This window comes from Mustelus asterias, unplaced genomic scaffold, assembly GCF_964213995.1.
Source record: "Mustelus asterias unplaced genomic scaffold, sMusAst1.hap1.1 HAP1_SCAFFOLD_451, whole genome shotgun sequence".
Taxonomy (NCBI): Eukaryota; Metazoa; Chordata; class Chondrichthyes; order Carcharhiniformes; family Triakidae; genus Mustelus; species Mustelus asterias.
Genome location: NW_027590404.1, coordinates 115,232 through 137,721, shown reverse-complemented (window position 1 = coordinate 137,721; position 22,490 = coordinate 115,232). Strand labels below are relative to the sequence as shown.

Sequence of the window (22,490 nt, the reverse complement as noted above, 5' to 3'; positions counted from 1 at the left end):
TTGTCTTTTGAGGTCGGTGCGGTTTTTTGCTGTGGCACGCCGGAACTGTCGATCGATGAGTCGAGCACCATATCCTGTTCTTATGAGGGCATCTTTCAGTGTCTGGAGGTGTCTGTTGTGATCCTCCTCATTGAGCAGATCCTGTGGATACGGAGGGCTTGTCCGTAGGGGATGGCTTCTTCAACGTGTTTAGGGTGGAAGCTGTAGAAGCGGAGCATCATGAGGTTATCCGTGGGCTTGCGGTACAGTGAAGTGCTGAGGTGACCGTCCTTGATGGAGATGCGTGTCCAAGAATGCAATTGATTCCAGAGAGTAGTCCATGGTGAGTCTGATGGTGGGATGGAACTTGTTGATGTCATCATATAGTTGTTTCAGTGATTGTTCACCATGAGTCCAAAGGAAGAAAATGTCATTGATGTATCTAATGTATAGCATCTGTTGAAGGTCCTGTGCGGTGAAGAGGTCTTGTTCGAACTTGTGCATGAAGATGTTGGCATAATGAGGTGCGAATTTGGTCCCCATGGCTGTTCCGTGTGTCTGGATGAAGAACTGGTTGTTGAAGGTGAAGACATTGTGGTCCAGGATGAAGCGGATAAGTTGTAAAATTGCATCTGGAGATTGGCAGTTGTTGGCGTTGAGTACTGAGGCAGTTACAGCAATGCCATCGTCGTGGGGGATGCTGGTGTAGAGTGCCGAGACATCCATTGTGACGAAGAGTGCTCCTGGTTCAACTGCTCCATGTGTGCTGAGTTTCTGTAGGACGTCCGTAGTGTCGAGACAAAAGCTGGGGGTTCTTTGTACAATGGGTTTCAGGATGCCCAAAACGTAGCCCTAGAGGTTCTCGCATAGGGTCCCATTGCCCGATACGATGGGACGGCCGGATGGGTTTGCATTGTGTATCTTCGGGAGGCAGTAGAGATCTCCAATGCGGGGAGTACGTGGGATGAGAGCACGGAGGGTGCTCTGAAGGTCCGGATCAAAGGTCTTGATCAGTCTGTTGAGTTGACGGGTGTGTTCTTTGGTCGGATCTGCAGGTAACTGTCTGTAGTGTTCCTCGTTGTTCAGTTGTCAGTTCACTTCATTGCAGTAATCCATTCTGTTCAGTATGACGATGGCCTGGTGATTTGTCTGCTGGTTTGATGACAATGTTGCGGTTGGTCTTGAGATCGTGGATGGCGTTGCGTTGTGCTTGGGTGATGTTCGGGGCTGTCTTGTGAGTGCGGCTGATGAATCTGGCATTGATGCACATCCTGCTACGGCTATGTCGAGGGCATCCTGAAACCCATTGTACAAAGAGTCCCTAGCTTTTGTCGCGACACTACGGACTTCCTACAGAAACTCGACACACATGGAGCAGTTGAACCAGGAGCACACCTCGTCACAATGGATGTCTCGGCACTCTATACCAGCATCCCCCACGATGATGGCATTGCTGCAACTGCCTCAGTACTCACCGCCGACAACTGCCAATCTCCAGATGCAATTCTACAACTCATCCACTTCATCCTGGACCACAATGTCTTCACCTTCAACAACCAGTTCTTCACCCAGACACATGGAACAGCCATGGGGACCAAATTCGCACCTCAATATGTCAACATCTTCATGCACAGATTCGAACAAGACTTCTTCACCGCACAGGACCGTCAACCGATCTATACACTAGATACATTGTAGACATTTTCTTCCTTTGGAGTCATGGTGAACAATCACTGAAACAACTATATGATGACATCAACAAGTTCCATCCCACCATCAGACTCACCACGGACTACCCTCCAGAATCGGTTGCATTCTTGGACACACGCATCTCCATCAAGGACGGTCACCTCAGGACTTCACTGAGTGACAGTTGGTGTCTCAGTGAGGGAGTGCTGCTCGGGCTGCAGTGGAGAGTGACAGTTGGGGAAGTGTGGGGAAGTTTGTTTTTTTTTTCTTGCTGGTAATGGCTTCAGGGATGGCAGTTCAGGCAGTATGCTGCATCTCCTGTGGGATGTATGTGGTGAGGAAATCCAGTAGTGTTTCAGGAGATTTTAGTTGTAAGAAGTGCATTAGATTGCAGCTTCTGGAGGAGCGTGTAAAGGAGCTGGAGGGGGAGGTAGAGGAACTCCGCATAATTCGGGAGGCGGAGGTGGAAGTTGATAGGAGTTATAGAGAAATAGTAACTCCTAGAAATGAGGCTTGGGTCAATGCCAGGAGGAGGGGTAAGAAGCAATCGGGAAGACAATCCCCTGGGGCGGTTCCCCTCCATAATAGGTTTTCGGTGCTGGAGGCTACAGTTGAGGAGGAATCAACTGAGCATAGAGAGCAGATCTCTGGGGGTGAGCCGAGTGAGAAAGCTCAGGTGGTTAGGGGCTGTAAAAGACTGGGCCTTGTGATTGGGGACTCCACAATTAAGGGGACAGATAGGAGGGTCGGAACTAAAGGTAGGGACTCAGGGTTGGTGTGTTGCCTACCAGGGGCTGGGGTCCGGGATGTGTCTGACAGGGTATTCAGGATTCTTAGGGGGGAGGGAGATAAACCACAAGTTATTGTACATGTGGGGACACACGACATAGGGAGGATAGGGGAAGGGGATATTAGGCAGGGATTTATGGAGTTGGGGTGGAAACTAAAGGCCAAGACTGACAGAGTGGTTATCTCTGGACTCTTGCCTGTACCACGGGATAGTTTAGAGAGGAATAGGGAGAGGGAAGGTTTGAATTCATGGCTGAGGGGATGGTGCAGGAGGGAGGGGTTCAGGTACTTAAGCAATTGGGGCTCGTACTGGGGAAGGTGTGACCTCTATGAGAAGGATGGTCTACACCTTAATCAGAAGGGGACCAATATCCTGGGGGGTAAATTTGCTAAGGCCATGCAAGGAGGTTTAAACTGATTCGGGGGGGGGGGGAGGGATCCTGAGTAGTGGGGCTGAAAGTGAGGGATGCATGGATGGGGACTGCAATGCACGGCATTGCAGAGGTGGGGTGGAGCAGGGTTTGAAATGTGTATACTTCAATGCCAGGAGTATTCGCAATAAAGTGGGTGAACTTGCAGCGTGGATCAGTACCTGGGACTTCGATGTTGTGGCTATTTCAGAGACATGGATAGAGCAGGGGCAGGAATGGATGCTGCAGGTCCCGGGGTTCAAATGTTTTAGTCGAAGTAGGGAAGGAGGTAGAAGAGGAGGAGGGGTAGCATTATTGGTCAGAGATTGTATCACAGTGTCAGAGAGGAGGTTTGATGAGGACTTATCTGTTGAGGTAGTATGGGCGGAGATTAGAAATAGGAGAAGAGAGGTCACCCTGTTGGGAGTCTTTTATAGACCTCCTAAAAGTTCTAGAGAGGTTGAGGAAAGGATTGCGGAGTCAATCCTGCTTAGGAGTGAAAGTAATAGGGCAATTGTTATGGGGGATTTTAACTTGACTAATATTGACTGGAATTGTTATAGCTCTAGCTCGTTAGAGGGGTCAGTTTTTGTTCAAAGCGTGCAGGAAGGTTTTTTGACTCAGTATGTAGACAGGCCAACTAGAGGTGAGGCTATATTGGATCTGGTGCTGGGAAATGAGCCAGACCAGGTGCTAGACTTGGAAGTTGGTGTGCATTTTGGTGATAGTGACCACAATTCGGTTACGTTCACCTTAGTGATGGAAAGGGATAGGCATGAACCTCGGGCCAGTGGTTTTAGCTGGGGGAAGGGTAATTATGAGGCTATTAGGAGAGAATTAGGAAACATAGGTTGGACTAGGAGATTACAGGGACTGGGAACGTCCGACATGTGGAGTTTTTTCAAGGAGCAGCTACTGCGAGTCTGTGATAGGTATGTCCCTGTCAGGCAAGGAGGAATTGGTAGGGCTAGGGAACCGTGGTGCACCAAAAAAGTTTCTTTGTTGGTTAAAAAGAAAAAGGAGGCTTATGTTCGGATGAGACGTGAGCACTCGGGTAGTGCACTAGAAAGCTTTAGATTGGCTAAGAGGGAGTTGAAGAGCGAGCTTAGAAGGGCTAAAAGGGGACATGAGAAGACTTTGGCGGATAGGGTTAAAGAGAATCCTAAGGCGTTCTATAGGTATGTCAAGAACAGAAGGTTGGTTAGGGCAAGTTTAGGGCCAGTTATAGATGGCAGAGGGAAGTTATGTGTGGAACCGGAGGAGATTGGTGAAGCATTGAACCAATATTTCTCTTCGGTGTTCACGCAAGGGGACATGAATATAGCTGAGGAGGACACTGGGTTGCAAGGGAGTAGAATAGACAGTATTACAGTTGATAAGGAGGATGTGCAGGATATTCTGGAGGGTCTGAAAATAGATAAATCCCCTGGTCCGGATGGGATTTATCCAAGGATTCTCTGGGAGGCAAGAGAAGTGATTGCAGAGCCTCTGGCTCTGATCTTCAGATCGTCGTTGGCCTCTGGTATAGTACCAGAAGATTGGAGGTTAGCGAATGTTGTCCCATTGTTTAAGAAGGGGAACAGAGACTTCCCCGGGAATTATAGACCGGTGAGTCTCACTTCTGTTGTCGGCAAGATGTTGGAAAAAATTATAAGGGATAGGATTTATAGTTATTTGGAGAGTAATGAATTGATAGGTGATAGTCAGCATGGTTTTGTGGCAGGTAGGTCGTGCCTTACTAACCTTATTGAGTTTTTTGAGAAAGTGACCAAGGAGGTGGATGGGGGCAAGGCAGTGGACGTGGTATATATGGATTTTAGTAAGGCGTTTGATAAGGTTCACCATGGTAGGCTTCTGCAGAAAATGCAGATGTATGGGATTGGGGGTGATCTAGGAAATTGGATCAGGAATTGGCTAGCGGATAGGAAACAGAGGGTGGTGGTTGATAGTAAATATTCATCATGGAGTGCGGTTACAAGTGGTGTACCTCAGGGATCTGTTTTGGGGCCACTGCTGTTTGTAATATTTATTAATGATCTGGATGAGGGTATAGTTGGGTGGATTAGCAAATTTGCTGATGACACCAAAGTCGGTGGTGTGGTAGACAGTGAGGAAGGGTGTCGTAGTTTGCAGGAAGACTTAGACAGGTTGCAAAGTTGGGCCGAGAGGTGGCGGATGGAGTTTAATGCGGAGAAATGTGAGGTAATTCACTTTGGTAGGAATAACAGATGTGTTGAGTATAGGGCTAACGGGAGGACTTTGAATAGTGTGGAGGAGCAGAGGGATCTAGGTGTATGTGTGCATAGATCCCTGAAAGTTGGGAATCAAGTAGATAAGGTTGTTAAGAAGGCATATGGTGTCTTGGCGTTTATTGGTAGGGGGATTGAATTTAGGAGTCGTAGCGTTATGTTGCAACTGTACACAACTCTGGTGCGGCCGCACTTGGAGTACTGTGTGCAGTTCTGGTCCCCACATTACAGGAAGGATGTGGAGGCTTTGGAGAGGGTGCAGAGGAGGTTTACCAGGATGTTGCCTGGTATGGAGGGGAGATCCTATGAGGAGAGGCTGAGGGATTTGGGATTGTTTTCGCTGGAAAGGCGGCGGCTAAGAGGGGATCTTATTGAAACATATAAGATGATTAGAGGTTTAGATAGGGTGGATAGTGATAGCCTTTTTCCTCTGATGGAGAAATCCAGCACGAGGGGGCATGGCTTTAAATTGAGGGGGGGTAGTTATAGAACCGATGTCAGGGGTAGGTTCTTTACCCAGAGGGTGGTGAGGGATTGGAATGCCCTGCCAGCATCAGTAGTAAATGCGCCTAGTTTGGGGGCGTTTAAGAGATCCGTAGATAGGTTCATGGACGAAAAGAAATTGGTTTAGGTTGGAGGGTCACAGTTTTTTTTTTTAACTGGTCGGTGCAACATCGTGGGCCGAAGGGCCTGTTCTGCGCTGTAATGTTCTATGTTCTATGTACCGCAAGCCCACGGATAACATCACGATGCTCCACTTCTCCAGCTTCCATCCCCTACGGACAAGCCCTCCGTATACACAGGATCTGCTCAGATGAGGAGGATCGCAACAGACACCTCCAGACAGGGAAAGATGCCCTCATAACAGGATATGGCGCTCGACTCATCGATCGACAGTTCCGGCGTGCCACAGCAAAAAACCGCACCGACCTCCTCAGAAGACAAATAGGGGACACTGCGGACAGAGTACCCTTCGTCGTCCAGTACTTCCCCAGAGCGGAGAAGCTACGACATCTTCTCCGGAGCCTTCAACATGTCATTGATGAAGACGAACATCTTGCCAAGGCCATCCCCACAACCCCACTTCTTGCCTTCAAACAACTGCACAACCTCAAACAGACCATTGCCTGCAGCAAACTACCCAGCCTTCAGGGGAACAGTGACCACGACACCACACAACCCTGCCACAGCAACCTCTGCAAGACACAGATGCCATCATCTCACGAGAGAACACCATCCACCAGGTACACACACTTGTAACTCGGCCAACGTTGTCTACCTGATACGTTGCAGGAAAGGATGTCCCGAGGCATGGGACATTGGGGAGATCATGCAGACGCTACGACAACGGATGAATGAACACCACTCGACAATCACCAGACAAGAGTGTTCTCTTCCTGTGGAGGAGCACTTCAGCGGTCACGGCCATTCGGCCTCTGATCTTCGGGTAAGTGTTCTCCAAGGCGGCCTTCACGACACATGACAATGCAGAGTCGCTGAGCAGAAATTGATAGCCAAGTTCCGCACACGAGGTTGGCCTCAACTGGGATCTTGGGTTCATGTCACACTATCAGTAACCCCCACGACTTGCCTGGGCTTGCAAAATCTCACTAACTGTCCTGGCTGGAGACAACACACATCTCTTTAACCTGTGCTTAACCCTCTCTTCACTCACATTGTCTGTACCTTTAAGACTTGATTACCTGTAAAGACTCACATTCCAGCCATTATTTTGTAAATTGAGTTTGTGTCTTTATATGCCCTGTTTGTGAACAGAACTCCCACTCACCTGATGAAGGAGCAGCGCTCTAAAAGCTAGTGGCTTGTGCTACCAAAATAAACCTGTTGGACTTTAACCTGGTGTTGAGACTTCTTACTGTGTTTACCCCAGTCCAACGCCGGCATCTCCACATCATAATAGAGCCCCACAGAGGCACAAATACATGTTAGGAAAACTCTTACCATCAGCTGGTACTGAATCACCTGCTCCATATGCTGGGACCTGAAAAGACAAGAGATTATAAATGTTTAAGCTGAAACAAGTAGATTCCAATGACAAATCAGAATTATATAGCAATGGCCATTCGGTCCATTGTGCTTGTTCCAGCTCTGGGAAAGATCTATTCCATTAGTCGCACTAACCTTTCCCACAGCCCTCTACTTCCCCCATAGACGTATACGGGAAAAATCTAAGGATGGTAATTGCAAAAACTCTGACCATAATCCTCCAATGCTCTTTCAATGTAGGGGTGTTGCTGGAGGACTGGAGAAATACAAATGTTACAGCTTTATTTAGAAACAGTTGTAAAGAGATAACCCCAGCATCTACAGGCCAGACAGTTTAATCTCAGTGGTGGGAATTTTTTTAGAAAGGATAATTCAAGACAAAATTAACAAGGGCAAATCCTTAAGATTTAAGGAAAGCCAACATGGATTTGTTAAAAGAAAATAGTGTTCAACTAACTTGGTGCTTTTTTGATGAGTAACAGAGGGTGAATGGTAGTAATGCTGTTGATGTGGTCCACACAGACTTTGGAAAAGGTCACAGAACAAGCTTGTGAACAATGTTGTTGCCCATGGAATAAAAAGGAGAACGTGGATACAAAATTGGCCAAGTTACAGGAAACAGTGGCAGTGTTTTGGACTGGAGAATATTAGTCAGTTTGAGGACCCTTATTCTTCCAGATTTTTATTAACCCATTCTTGGCGTGCAGGGCACAACTTCAACATTTGTAGATGACAAAACTTAGAAGCATTGTGAAGGAAGGATAGAGCAGAGCTCCAAAAGGACAGAGGCTGCTGGAATGGACGGAGGATGAAACTTAAACCTAGAAATGTGACATGATAAATTTTGGTAGGAAGATGGCAGAGACAAGGTAAAGGGTACAACTGAGGAGGGCAGGGCAGAGGGACCTGGAACAATCGCAGGAAGGGTTGAGAGAGCAATTAATAAAACACACAGAATCCTGGGCTTTATTAATAGGATCATAGAGTAGTAGAGTAAGGAGGTTATGATAAACTTGTATAAAACACCAGTTCAGCCTCAACTGCAGTATTGTGTTCAGTTCTGAGCGCCACACTTCATGAAGGCTTTAGAGAGAGTACAGAAAAGATTCAGGAGAATGGATGAGGGATTTCAGATTTGTGGATAGATTGGAGAAGTGGGGCTCTTCCTGGACTAGGGAAGATTGAGAGGAGATTTGTAAGGGGGCCAAAATCACGAGGGATTTGGACAGAATAGATTAGAGAACAGTTGTTCCCATTGGTGGAGGTTTTGAGAACCGGAGGTCACAGATTGAAGGTAAAGGATCCAGAGAGGACATGAGAAGAACATTTTCACACGGGGGTGGTGAGAATCTGGAATGCCCGAGTGTGTGCCGGAGGCTTTCAAGAGACAATTAGATTATTATCCGAAGAGAAATACATTTGCAGGTTCCAGGAAAAGGGGAATGGGACTCAGTACGCAGCAGAGAGCTGGCACAGACTTTTGATAGGCCAAATGGCCTCCTCTGGGCTATAAGCATTCTCTGGTCCCATTTCTCCTTTTGGAAGTTATCCCGAATATGCTTTCAGCGTGAATTCCAGATCACAACTTGCTGCATAAAAACACTTCTCATCGAACTGGTTCTCTTACAATCTTAATTCTGTGTTCTCGCTGACCTTCCAACTAAAGTGGTTTCTCATCAGTTACTCCATCTTATTCTATTCGTGTTCATGATTTTATCATCATTAAATCTCCCCTTCAACCCACACTGAGGAACAAGCTGTCCCACTTGTCTCTCCCACAATATTGAATGTGGTCTACTCCCCGAAATGGAGTGAGCGAGACACTCGGTTGTATCAAGCCGCGAGAGAAACACTGAAGGATACAAAATGGACAGACCACCTGGCATGGAAATGAAAACGGCACAGCCAACCCCGTCACTGGGTCAAAACCCTGGAATCCCTCCTTCACAGCACTGCGAGTGTACAGACACCACATAGGCTGCAGCAGAACAAGAAGGCAGCTCACCACCATCTTCTGAAGGGACAATTTGGGTTGGGCAATAAATACTGGCCAGCCATGCCCAGATTCCACAAATAAAAAAATGTTAACACTTGAGGTCCATAATCTTGTAGCAGATTAGCTTATAAGCAAAAGGGGAAAGTACAACAGGGAAGGTCAGAGGATGGTGAAAGGCAGAGATTAAATGAAATTCAGCATGGATTGTGGGATAAATACTGGTCCAGGAGCCCTCCTGACAGTGCGGCACTGCCCTCAGCGCTGACCCTCCCACAGTGCGGCACTGCCCTCAACGCTGACCCTCCCACAGTGCGTCACTGCCCTCAACGCTGACCCTCCCACAGTGCGGCACTGCCCTCAACGCTGACCCTCCCACAGTGCGGCACTGCCCTCAACGCTGACCCTCTCAGTGCAGCACTGCCCTCAACGCTGACCCTCTCAGTGCAGCACTGCCCTCAGCGCTGACCCTCCCACAGTGCGGCGCTGCCCTCAGCGCTGACCCTCCCACAGTGCGGCACTGCCCTCAGCACTGACCCTCCGACTGTGCGGCACTCCCTCAGCGCTGACCCTCCGACAGTACGGCACTCCTTCAGCGCTGATTCTCCAAATGTGTGGCACTCCCTCAGCACTGACCCTCCAACTGTGCAGCAACTGTGGGATTAGGCAGAAATTGGCAGTTGTTGATTGGGAGAGGCTGTTTGAGGGCAAATCCACATCTGGTATGTGGGAGTCATTTAAGGAACAGTTGTTAGGGCTGCAGGACAGGCATGTGCCTGTAAAAAAGGATAGGAAGGATAGGATTCGAGAACCGTGGATAACCAGGGAAATTGAGGGATTGGTCAAAAAGAAAAGAGAGGCGTACGTTAGGTCCAGGCAGCTAAAAACGGAGGGAGCTCTGGAGGAATACAAAGAAGGTAGGAAAGAACTCAAACGAGGAATTAGAAGGGCAAAAAGGGGTCACGAAATGTCCTTGGCAGACAGGATTAAGGAGAATCCCAAGGCATTTTATTCATACGTTAGGAACAACAGGGTTGTCAGGGAAAAAATCAGACCTCTCAGGGACAAAAGTGGGGAATTATGCTTAGAGCCCAAAGAAGTAGGGGAGATCCTAAATGAATACTTTGCGTCGGTATTCACAAAGGAGAGGGATGTGTTGACTGGGAGTGTCTCGGAGGGGAATGTTGAACCGTTAGAGCAAATCTCCATTACAAGGGAGGAAGTGTTAGGTTTTTTAGAGAATATAAAGACTGACAAATCCCCAGGGCCTGATGGAATCTATCCCAGGCTGCTCAGGGAGACGAGAGATGAAATCGCTGGGCCTCTGACGCAAGTCTTTGTCTCATCACTGGGATTAATGATTTGGATGAGAATATAGGAGGCATGGTTAGTAAGTTTGCAGATGACACCAAGATTGGTGGCAGAGTGGACAATGAAGAAGGTTATCTAGGATTGCAATGGGATCTTGATCAATTGGGCCAGTGGGCTGACGAATGGCAGATGGAGTTTAATTTAGATAAATGCGAGGTGATGCATTTTGGTAGATTGAACCAGGGCAGGACTTACTCAGTTAATGGGAGGGCGATGGGGAGAGTTACAGAACAAAGAGATCTAAGGGTACATGTTCATAGCTCATTGAAAGTGGAGTCACGCTTGGTTTCATTGGTCAGAACATTGAATACAGGAGTTGGGATGTCTTGTTGAAGTTGTACAAGACTCTGGCAAGGCCACACTTGGAATACTGTGTATAGTTCTGGTCACCCCATCATAGAAAGGACATGATTAAACTAGAAAGAATGCAGAAAAAATTTACTACGATGCTACCGGGACTTGATGGCTTGAGTTATAAGGAGAGGTTGGATAGACTGGGACTTTTTTCTCTGGAGTGTAGAAGGCTGAGGGGTGATCTTATAAAGGTCTATAAAATAATGAGGGGCATAGATCAACCCAAAGGAAGGGAAGTCTAAAACTAGAGGGCATAAAGTTTAAGGTGAGAGAGGAGAGATACAAAAGGGTCCAGAGGGGCAATTTTTTTCACAGAGGATGGTGAGTGTCTGGAACAAGCTGCCAGAGGCAGTAGTAGAGGCGGGTACAATTTTGTCTTATAGAAGGCATTTAGACAGTTACATGGGTACGATGGGTATAGAGGGATATGGGCCAAATACGGGCAATTGGGAATTAATTGGGAGTTGGCAATTAGGGGTTTTTTAAAAAGGGGCGGCATGGACAAGTTGGGCCGAAGGGCCTGTTTCCATGCTGTAAACATCTATGACCCTATGACACAGGTGAGGTCCCAGAGGATTGGAGGATAGCTAATGTGGTCCCGTTATTTAAGAAGGGTAGGAAGGATAACCCGGGTAATTATAGGCCGGTGAGCTTGACGTCCGTGGTAGGGAAGTTGTTGGAGAGGATTCTTAGAGATAGGATGTACGCGCATTTAGAAAGGAATAAATTCATTAACGATAGTCAGCATGGTTTTGTGAGAGGGAGGTCATGCCTCACTAACCTGGCGGAGTTTTTTGAAGAAGTGACTAGAATGGTTGACGAGGGAAGGGCCGTGGATGTCGTCTACATGGACTTTAGTAAAGCGTTTGACAAAGTACCTCATGGTAAGTTGGTGCAAAAGGTTGGATCTCATGGGATAAAGGGGGAGGTGGCTAGATGGGTGGAGAACTGGCTTGGTCACAGAAGACAGAGGGTGGTAGTAGAAGGGTCTTTTTCCGGCTGGATGCCTGTGACTAGTGGTGTTCCGCAGGGCTCTGTATTGGGACCTCTGCTGTTTGTGATTTATATAAACGATCTGGAAGGTGTAACTGGGGTGATCAGTAAGTTTGCAGACGACACGAAATTGGCTGGACTTGCAGATAGTGAGGAACATTGTCAGAGGCTACAGATGGATATAGATAGACTGGAAATTTGGGCAAAGAAATGGCAGATGGAGTTCAATCCAGATAAATGCGAAGTGATGCATTTTGGTAGAACTAATATAGGGGGGGAGCTATACGATAAATGGCAGAACCATAAAGGGTGTAGATACGCAGAGGGACCTGGGTGTGCAAGCCCACAGATCCTTGAAGGTGACGTCACAGGTGGAGAAGGTAGTGAATAAGGCATATGGCATGCTTGCCTTTATAGGACGGGGCAGTGAGTATAAAAGTTGGGGTCTGATGTTGCAGATGTATAGAATGTTGGTTCGGCCGCATTTGGAATACTGTGTCCAGTTCTGGTCGCCACACTACCAGAAGGATGTGGAGGCTTTAGAGAGAGTGCAGAGGAGGTTTACCAGGATGTTGCCTGGTATGGAGGGGCTTAGTTATGAGGAGAGATTGGGGAAACTGGGGTTGTTCTCACTGGAAAGACGGAGGATGGGGGATGACCTAATAGAGGTGTATAAAATTATGAAAGGCATAGATAGGGTGAACGGTGGGAAGTTTTTTCCCAGGTCGGTGGTGACGTTCACAAGGGGTCATAGGTTCAAGGTGAAGGGGGTGGGGGTGAGGTTTAACACGGATATCAGAAGGACATATTTTACACAGAGGGTGGTGGGGGCCTGGAATGCGCTGCCGTGCAAGGTAGTGGAGGCGGACACAATGGGAACGTTTCAGACTTATGTAGATAGCCACATGAACGGAGTGGGAATGGAGGGATACAAAAGAATGGTCTAGTTTAGACCAGGGAGCGGCGCGGGCTTGGAGGGCTGAAGGGCCTGTTTCTGTGCTGTATTGTTCTTTGTTCACTCCCTCAGCACTGCCCCTCCGACTGTGCGGCACTCCCTCAGCACTGCCCCTCCGACTGTGCGGCACTCCCTCAGCACTGCCCCTCCGACTGTGCGGCACTCCCTCAGCACTGCCCCTCCGACTGTGCGGCACTCCCTCAGCACTGCCCCTCCGACTGTGCGGCACTCCCTCAGCACTGCCCCTCCGACTGTGCGGCACTCCCTCAGCACTGCCCCTCCGACTGTGCGGCACTCCCTCAGCACTGCCCCTCCGACTGTGCGGCACTCCCTCAGCACTGCCCCTCCGACTGTGCGGCACTCCCTCAGCACTGCCCCTCCGACTGTGCGGCACTCCCTCAGCACTGCCCCTCCGACTGTGCGGCACTCCCTCAGCACTGCCCCTCCGACTGTGCGGCACTCCCTCAGCACTGCCCCTCCGACTGTGCGGCACTCCCTCAGCACTGCCCCTCCGACTGTGCGGCACTCCCTCAGCACTGCCCCTCCGACTGTGCGGCACTCCCTCAGCACTGCCCCTCCGACTGTGCGGCACTCCCTCAGCACTGCCCCTCCGACTGTGCGGCACTCCCTCAGCACTGCCCCTCCGACTGTGCGGCACTCCCTCAGCACTGCCCCTCCGACTGTGCGGCACTCCCTCAGCACTGCCCCTCCGACTGTGCGGCACTCCCTCAGCACTGCCCCTCCGACTGTGCGGCACTCCCTCAGCACTGCCCCTCCGACTGTGCGGCACTCCCTCAGCACTGCCCCTCCGACTGTGCGGCACTCCCTCAGCACTGCCCCTCCGACTGTGCGGCACTCCCTCAGCACTGCCCCTCCGACTGTGCGGCACTCCCTCAGCACTGCCCCTCCAAATGTGCGGCACTCCCTCAGCACTGACCCTCTGACAGAACAACAAGTTATATACTCCACCAGTCTACAGCAGTATCTGACAAGTGATAAACATACTTACTTCATCCACAAAAGCTTTAGCATCAGCTTCTGAGCATCGAAATGGACTGTCGGACACTGAAGTGTTTGTGCTGAGGGGGGAGAGAAGCAAAGTTACATTTCAGTTAAATTGATCTTTGAAACGTTCATTGGGCGGAGCAACAATGCGGGTCAGAGAGTTTACAAATGCATGTATTTGATGGAGAAACTGGCCTCCAGCTCCCGTTTTCCCAGTTCCTGACTCTGACGCATCTGTTCTGATGATCAAAGAATCACAGAATTGTTACAGCACAGGAGGTGGCCATGTGGCCCTTAGTGTCTGCACTAGCTCTCCAAATGAGTCTGTCACTTGGTACCACTCTCCCCGGAACTCTGCCGACTCTACCTTTTCATTTTTTTGGATTCTGCTGCAGCACAAACCACCTGGAGCCTCCCGTCCCAGTTACTCTCCATCCTGACTGTTCCTTCACTGTCACTGGGTCAAAATCCTGGAACTCCCTAACAGTACTGTGGGTGTACCGACACCTCAGGGACTGCAGTGGTTCAGAAGGCAGCTCACCACCACCTTCAAGGGCAACTAGGGGAAATAAATGCTGGCCTAGATAGCGACACACACATCCCATAAATAAATGATGAAAAGTCTAATTTATTTTTGAAAGCCTTGATTGAAGTCACCTCCACTGCAGTCAGGCAGTGCATACCAGACCCCAACCACTCCGATGCGAATGTTTTTCATTTACTTGTTCTCAATCGTTTCACAAGAACAATTTCTCCCTATTTACTCTGTCCAGACACTCACCATTCTGAACATCTCTCATAGAACATAGAAAAACTACAGCACAAACAGGCCCTTCAGCCCACAAGTTATGCCGAACACATCCCTACCTTCTAGACCTACCTATAACCTTCCATCCTTTGAAGTCCCATGTACTCATCCAGGAGTCTCTTAAAAGACCCTATTGAGTTCGCCTCCACCACCACTGACGGCAGCCGATTCCACTCGCCCACCACCCTGTGTGAAAAGCTTACCCCTAACATTGCCCCTGTACCTACCCCCCAGCACCTTAAACCTGTGTCCTCTCGTAGCAGCCATTTCCACCTGGGAAAAAGCCTCAGAGTCCACCCGATCTATGCCTCTCAACATCTTATACACCTCTATTAGGTCTCCTCTCATCCTTCGTCTCTCCAAGGAGAAAAGACCGAGCTCCCTCAGCCTATCCTCATAAGGCACGCCACTCAATCCAGGCAACATCCTTGTAAATCTCCTCTGTACCCTTTCAATCTTTTCCACATCCTTCCTATAGTGAGGCAACCAGAACTGAGCACAGTTCTCTCAAATCTCCCCTCACCGTCTCTTCTCCAAGGAGAACAGTCCAAACTTCTCCAATCCATCAACGTAACTGAAGTTCCTCATTCTCCTGAATTTTTACTGCACTCTCTCCAGTGCCTTCACATCCTTCCACAACTGGGCACAGTACTCCAACTGAGGCTGAACTTGTCTTATACAAGTAACCTGCTTGCTATTGTACTGTATACCCCGACTAGCAAAGCCCAGGATATAGTCTGCTTTATTAACCAGGCTCAATCTGTTTTACCATTCTCAATGTCTTATGCAGATATACCCTCCAGTCCCTCTGCTCCCGCACCCCCTTTAGAATTGTGCCCCTTATTTTATATTGTCTCTCCACGTCCTTCCTCCCAAAATAAATGAACTAATTTCTCTGCATTGAACTTCATCTGCCACCTACCTGCCCACTCCACTGACTTGTCTTTGTCCTTTTGAAGTTCTACACTCCTCCTCAATTCACAACGCTTCCAAATTTTGTATTATCCACAAATTATGAAATTGTGTTCAATTCACCAAGGTTTAGGTCATTAATATCAGGAAAAGAAAGGGTCCCAACACTAACCCTGGAGAACTGCACTACAAACCTCCCTTTAGCCCAAAAAACATCCATTAACCATTCCTCTGTTCCCTGTCATTCAGCCAACTTTGTATTGGCTTCCAGGCCAGTGCAAAATGACTTCCCTCTTTCTCAACTAAGATTCACCTCCTCATTCATACTAGTTCTTGCATATTCACACCCCTTTCCCAGAACAATGACAGTGACCCCCCCACCCCAACCGTGCTCACTTTCCAACTTACCAGCCTCCACATTCACTGGTCAATCCTCTCTGTCATTTCCACTACCTCCAGCACATCGTCCCCTCCCTTCCCCCTCAGCATCCCGATGGGACTGTTCATTGCGTTTGCAAAAACTCAGAACATAATGGCTAATCTGATTCCGCGATTGGACAACACTTCCCGACCAATCCCAAGTGTGTTAAGAATTATACAATAGTTTGATCAAGAGCACCAGTCGGTCTCGCAATGGGGCAAATTTACACATGCTAGAAGTGCCATATATTCACACATCGGGACATGTGCTCCACGGGCAAAAGGAACATGTCCAGGCTCTGCGCCTTTTACTGAATTAGACAAAAGCATTAGGGCAACGGCTCTCTGGAGCATTAGCCATAGCAACAACAAAAGTTGACTTGCTAACCAGTCAGCACTCTGTACTCATGCAGCACAGAAGGTCATCAGGAAGGACCTGTTGTCGAGGGTGTCTGATGTGGGGATAGGAGGAGTCAGTTATAGAAATGTTCTGGCTAGGATCAGCTACATAAGAATGGATTGAGAGGGAAATCCCACTAAACTGGATGATGATTTGTCAAAGGTTGCGGAAAGGTCAAGCATGGATAGCAAGCTGCAGCCAGTCTAAAATTAAGGAATTCCTACACTTTCTGTAACCCTCCCCCAGTTACTTGTAGACCCCCACTCTCCAACCACCCCCCCTCCCCCAAGTAACTCCTTCCCCCACCTCACTTCTCACCCACCACTCACTGCCCCAGTCCCACTGTGGTCATCTCAGGATATTGGATAATTGCCATTCACTGAAACAACAATCTCAATGTGCAAATTGCTTTGAGATGACTCAAGGTGAGTAAAATGCCAGCATTGCTCTTTATTTTGTCAAGCTATAGGTTATCTCTCCTTCACAAACTCGCCACCCTGACAGTCTCACTCTTACCAGTTAATCCCTCCTGAAGATTTTTTCATGATCAGATCTTTCCAAAAAACGTGCGTGCTTTTGATTACCCGAATAGCAAAGTCCTGCAAGCAATGAAACTATTGTTAGAGAAACAGACAGCCCAGTGTGAGTGAGTGTGCTGCTGGGTTCAGGTCATGGTGTCGGTTACATACAATGTGACAGGGACAGCAGACTGCTGTATGAGCTGAGATTTATGGTGGATAAAAGATGTGGGGAGAGGTGTGGAATTGCCAAGTCTGAAGGATTAAAAGGTCCTGGACACCGGGAGAGTCAGCAGCAAACAGGGTGCAGAGTGATGGTGTTAAAGTGGAATTCGCAACATAGGCTCAGCTGCAAACAGGACACAAGGTTCAAATAGTCTGGGTCCCCCTGAGGCAGCTACCAGTGAGCAAGGTGGAGTCAGTGGCTGCAGAGGCTGTTTGCTCTCAGCCTCCTGGCTGTGTGGTTCCACACAGGGCACCCCCACATTAGCTCATTAAATCATCTTGCTTGAGGTTGTGCAAAAACATTTAAAGGAGTCACTCATTTAAACAAACCACTCCAAAACCAAATTCCAATCATGTTGGTGGCTTCAATCTTCCCGGAGTTTTAATGAAGAAATATGCAGTTACGCAGGACTGGATGTTAGACAGCCAAGAAAATGAAAAGGAGTGTGCTAAAGATAGATCCAAGCAGAGTCCTCAAATTACACTTTACAGCCTCAAGGATGTCTCTTCCTATGATTACAATCAGGAGAGGGCACAGTCACTTTGTTAGAGGAGGACGGTGTGACTATGGTGGGTCATTGCTGTGGTGGGGAAAGTCGATTGGTGAGGTTCAAACTTGGAGCTTTGGACAGACACACTGATATGGGAGGTGAGAATGTGTCGAGATTTAGATAAAGCTGATTTCAACAGTTTGAAACGGATTGCCCGCATTCAAAATGGGTAAAATGACAAGTTGCATGGGAAGTGGATGTGTTTAAAACAAAATACCGTGATTCAGGATATGTTTATATCCTTAAAGGAATCTAAAAAACTTGTTAAATAAACAGCCAAGGATAACTAGAGGCAAGAAACAACATAAATAAAAGCATTCAAAAATGTAAAGAAAAGCACCGATCCTGGAAGCATATAAAAAACAGCAGTGATAATACAGATAGTAAACTTTAAACAGGGAATATGAAAATAAACTTGCAACGGATATCAAAATCAATATAAAACTTTTTTAAAAAACGCACAAGGATATACTGGCCTCGGATTTTTTGGAATAACATCTGGACTCCAGGGTTAACTTGGCAAGAGATTATAGAAACTAGGAGTGTCTTCTCTGGAATTTCGAACATTAAGGCGTGAATTGGCCAAAGTTTAACATATTGAGAACAGATAAGAGAAACCATTTCCACCAGCTGGGAAGGAAGAAATAGGGGGAATAATCTGAACATTTTTTGGAGTGAAATTAGGAAACAATTTTTCACAAAAGGAATAGAAGTTTTTTTATTCTTTCATGGGGTGTGGGCGGCGTTGGCTAGGCCAGCATTTATTGCCCATCCCTAATTGCCCCTTAAGATAGTAATGAGCTGCCTTTTTGAACAGCTGCTGTCCCTAATGTGTAGGTACACCCACATTGCTGTTAGGGAGGGGATTCCAGGATTTTGAGCCAACAACAGTGAAGGAACAGTGATTTATTTCTGAGTCAGGATGGTGAGTGACTTGGAGAGGAACTTTTAGGTGGTGGCGTTTTCAGATATCTGCTTCCCTTGCCCTTCTAGATGGCAATTATTGTGGATTTGGAAGGTGCTGTCTAAGGAACCTTGGCGAGTTGCTGCAGATCATCTTGTAGATGGTACACACTGCTGCTACTGAGTGTCGGTGGTGGAGGGAGTGAATGTTGAAGGTGGTGGATGGGGTGCTAAACAAGTGTGCTACTTTGTCCTGGTAGGTGTCTAACTTCTTCAGTGTTGTTGGAGCTGTGGGGAGTGTTTCATCACAGTCTTGACTCCTTGTAGAAGGTGGACAGGCTTTGGGGGATCAGGAGGTGAGTTATTCACCACAGGATCCCCAGCCTCTGACCTGCTCTTGTAACCACAGTATTTACATGGCTGGTCCAGTTCAGTTTCTGGTTAATGGTAACCCCCAGGATGTTGATAGTGGGGATTCAGTGATGGTAATGTCATTGAATGTCACAGGGTGATGATTAGATTCCCTTTTCTCAGAGATGGTCATTGCCTGGTATTTGTGTGGGGTAAATGTTACTTGCCACTTAACAGCCCAAGCCTGGATATTGTCCAGCTCTTCCTGCATTTGAATATGGATTGCTTCAGTACTTGAGGAGTTGCGAATGGTGCTGAACATTGTGCAGTCATCAGCGAACATCCCACTTCGGACCTCATGACGGAGAGAAGGTCATTGATGAAGCAGCTGAAGATGGTTAGGCCTCGGACACTAACCCTGAGGGACTCCTGCAGAGAAGTCCCGGAGATCGCTGACCACAACTATCTTTGTTTGTGTCAGATATGGCTCTAACCAGCAAACTCTTTCCCTGATTTCCATAGACCCCAGTTTTGCTGGGGCTCCTTGATGCCACACTCGGGCAGTCACTCTCACCTCACCTCTGGAATTCAGCTCTTTTGTTCATATTTGAACCAAGGCTGGAATGAGGTCAGGAGCTGAGTGACCCTGGTGAAACCCAAACTGGACGTCACTGAGCAGGTTATTGCTGGGCAGGTGTTGCTTGATAGCACTGTCGATGACCCCTTCCATCACTTTACAGATGATCAAGGGTAGACTGATTGGGCGGTAATTGGCTGGGTTGGATTTGCCCTGTTTGTGTGTACAGGACATACCTGGGCAATTTTCCACATTGTTGGCTAGATGCCAGTGTTGTAACTGTACTGAAACAGCTTGGCTAGGGGAGCGGCAAGTTCTGTAGCACAAGTCTTCAGTACTATTGCCGGAATGTTATCATGGCCCGTTGCCTTTGCAGTATCCAGTGTCTCCAACCATTTCTTGATATCACGTGGAGTGAATCGAATTAGCTGAAACCATTTACAACGTCAGTTAGTGCGAGGACAAGGAACCAAAGTTGTGAAAAGGTATCCAGGGAGTACATTGTGGCTCTGATGGATGAGGAGCTGAGAAGCTACAAGGAGAGAATAGTCAGATAGGACTTTGGCACAGGAAAATCTGCAAGGTTTGACTGTTTGGGTCTGTGATGGAGCAGTTTCTTTTAAGATTGGTCTTAACTTGCCTTTCTACCGCTGGATCGGTGCTTTCCCTTTGTGAATAGACTGGGGAGTTTTTATGTTGAAGGCACTACATGGATGGACGTTGTCAATTACATAATTTGCCAAGTCAATGTTGAATCTCTTTAGGGAACAGTGTGCTAATTCCTGACTCAATGTAAAAGGGCTTTTAAAGGCTGAATGGGATTTGCCAAGATACCTTGTCCTTGAATTCACTGTTAAATGCAAACTGGTTTTCAGGTTTTCCATCAGGCACCTTGTACCGTCTGAACCAATCAACTGTTGCCTCCAGGTATCCTGGTTTCAGCCGCCTCACATCATCAATATCTAATTGAAAAACACAAACGTTGCTTAGTCGAGTGACCTTTGGCCTTCATTTGCTCACCAGAATACATCAAGTATCCAACTTTCAAACAATTGGCTGCAAAACAGTGTGTTCTCAATGTTTATTAATGATCTTGTTTTAGGTGTTCAGTGAATATTCTGCAAATTTCTATGTGCATCACATGTTAAAGTCAGGTTTGAAATTCTATAGACAGATCTAGTCACACTAGGACTGGGCTCATTGGGGCAAATGGGATCAAAGCTTATGTGGAGAAAGCAGGATTAGGCTATTGAGTTGATGGTGATGAATGGCGGAGCAGGCTCGAAGGGCCTCATGGCCTCCTCCTGCTCCTATCTTTTATGTTTCTATGTTTGGAAAAAAAAATTTTTAAACTTGGGCAAGTATAGCATTATGCATTTTGAATATAAATACAACCTTCAGGGTAAGAAAACTATAACCAGTGGAGAAAGCAAGATATCTGTGTACGTTAGTCCATCAACCTCTAAAGGTTCGTGAACAACAGTGTGAAGAGACAGTAAAGTCAACAGGTTCATTGTAAGTTAATGGATACTTTGCTCTACAATGAAATCTTGGTTTGTGTCTCACATACTATGCAATACTCTGTCCATTTTCTGTCTCCACATTGTGGACAAAATTGAGACTTTGGAAATTTGGACTTTGACAGAGAAAGGCCACAACGGTTCTTTCTCAGAGGGCCAGTGGTTGCTGCCTCATGGAGGGTACAATGATTTGCCAAATTCTGGACCTGTTAGTACCTTGTTCAGAAAGAAATGTTAGATGTTAATTAAGGGCAGAGTGATCACCCAGAGTAGTTTCAAACACCCAAGAGGATGGGGGAAAAATTTGTCAGGTCCTCCCTCCCCATGTTAGACTCGGTTTTTGATGACGTTTTTCAGATGAAGCGAGAGGTATAGATTGTACGGGGCAGGGTGGAGGGGGTCAGAGGATCTCCTGTCTGGAATTACTCACATCAAAATGTGCAGACAACACCAAGCTAGGGGTGTTGCTAATACTGGAGGAAGAATACAATATAATACAAGACATCAAATAACTTGTGGACTGGCCAGTTCATTGGCAATATAACTTTAAACAGATGAATGAGAGGTGATGCATTTGGTAAAATAATAGAAAGATCATCCACAGAATTAAAACTAAAATACCGAATGGTGTAGGATCTTGGGATACAGATGAACAAATTGTCAAAACATTGTAGGTCAGCAAAGTAATTAAAAATGTTAACAAAATACTGGGATCTAATTCTTTAATTAGGGGTAGAGGATTCAAACCTAGTGAGTGAATGTCATACTTGTATAAAATCCTGGTCAGGTTAAGCACAGAAAGGCTGCCATCTCCAAAGATGTGCAGGTTAGGTCGATTGGCCATGCCAAATTGCCCCTTAGTGTCAGGGGGATGAGCAGGATAAAAACATGAGGATATGGGGATTGGGTCTGGGTGGGATTGTTGGTGGCGGAGGCTCGATGGGCCAAATTGTCTCCTCCTGCATTGTAAGGATTCTATGATTAAAAAGCACACACGAACACTGTAGACGGTGCAATTAAGATTTACAAGAATGGTATTATAGCTATTGAGAATGAATAGATTGGGGCTTTTATCTCTAAAAAAGTAACAAATTAAAGGTGATCTAATTAAGATCTTTTAAATTAGAAAGTGTAGGATAGGGAAGATGTTTCCACTAATGGGAGAAAACGGAAGGCAATTGATACAATATAGTTACTAACAAATTCAGTAGGGAAAGAAGAGATTTCTTTACTCAGTGGTTAGAATATGGAACTTGCTCCCACAGCGAACGGTTTCAAAGCTTAAAAGAAATTAGATGCACACATGAGAGGGGGGCGGCGGGGGTGGGGGGGGAGGAGAGAGAGAGAGAGAAGAGAGAGAGAGAGAGAAAGAGAGAGGAGATGCATGTTGATTACAACCACCGGCACTGACTAGGTAGGCTGAATGGTCTGTTTCAATGTAATATGTTAATGTCTGAAGCATTAGGGCAGCATAGTGGCTCAGTGGTTAACACTGCTGCCTCATAGCTCCA

General features: G+C 47.2%; 1 protein-coding gene across 1 annotated transcript in view; it reads right to left on the bottom strand.

Annotated features, from left to right (window-relative positions):
• The window catches only part of LOC144486759 (inorganic pyrophosphatase-like), a 60,316-nt gene that overhangs the window by 12,608 nt on the left and 25,218 nt on the right, over positions 1 to 22,490 (bottom strand). Inside the window, exons 7-10 of the mRNA XM_078204797.1 lie at positions 20,294 to 20,421; positions 16,851 to 16,933; positions 13,799 to 13,868; positions 7,079 to 7,118 (exon numbers count right to left, since the gene is read on the bottom strand). Coding sequence (XP_078060923.1) covers positions 7,079 to 7,118; positions 13,799 to 13,868; positions 16,851 to 16,933; positions 20,294 to 20,421 — 321 coding nt within the window. The remainder of the gene's footprint in view (positions 1 to 7,078; positions 7,119 to 13,798; positions 13,869 to 16,850; positions 16,934 to 20,293; positions 20,422 to 22,490) is intronic.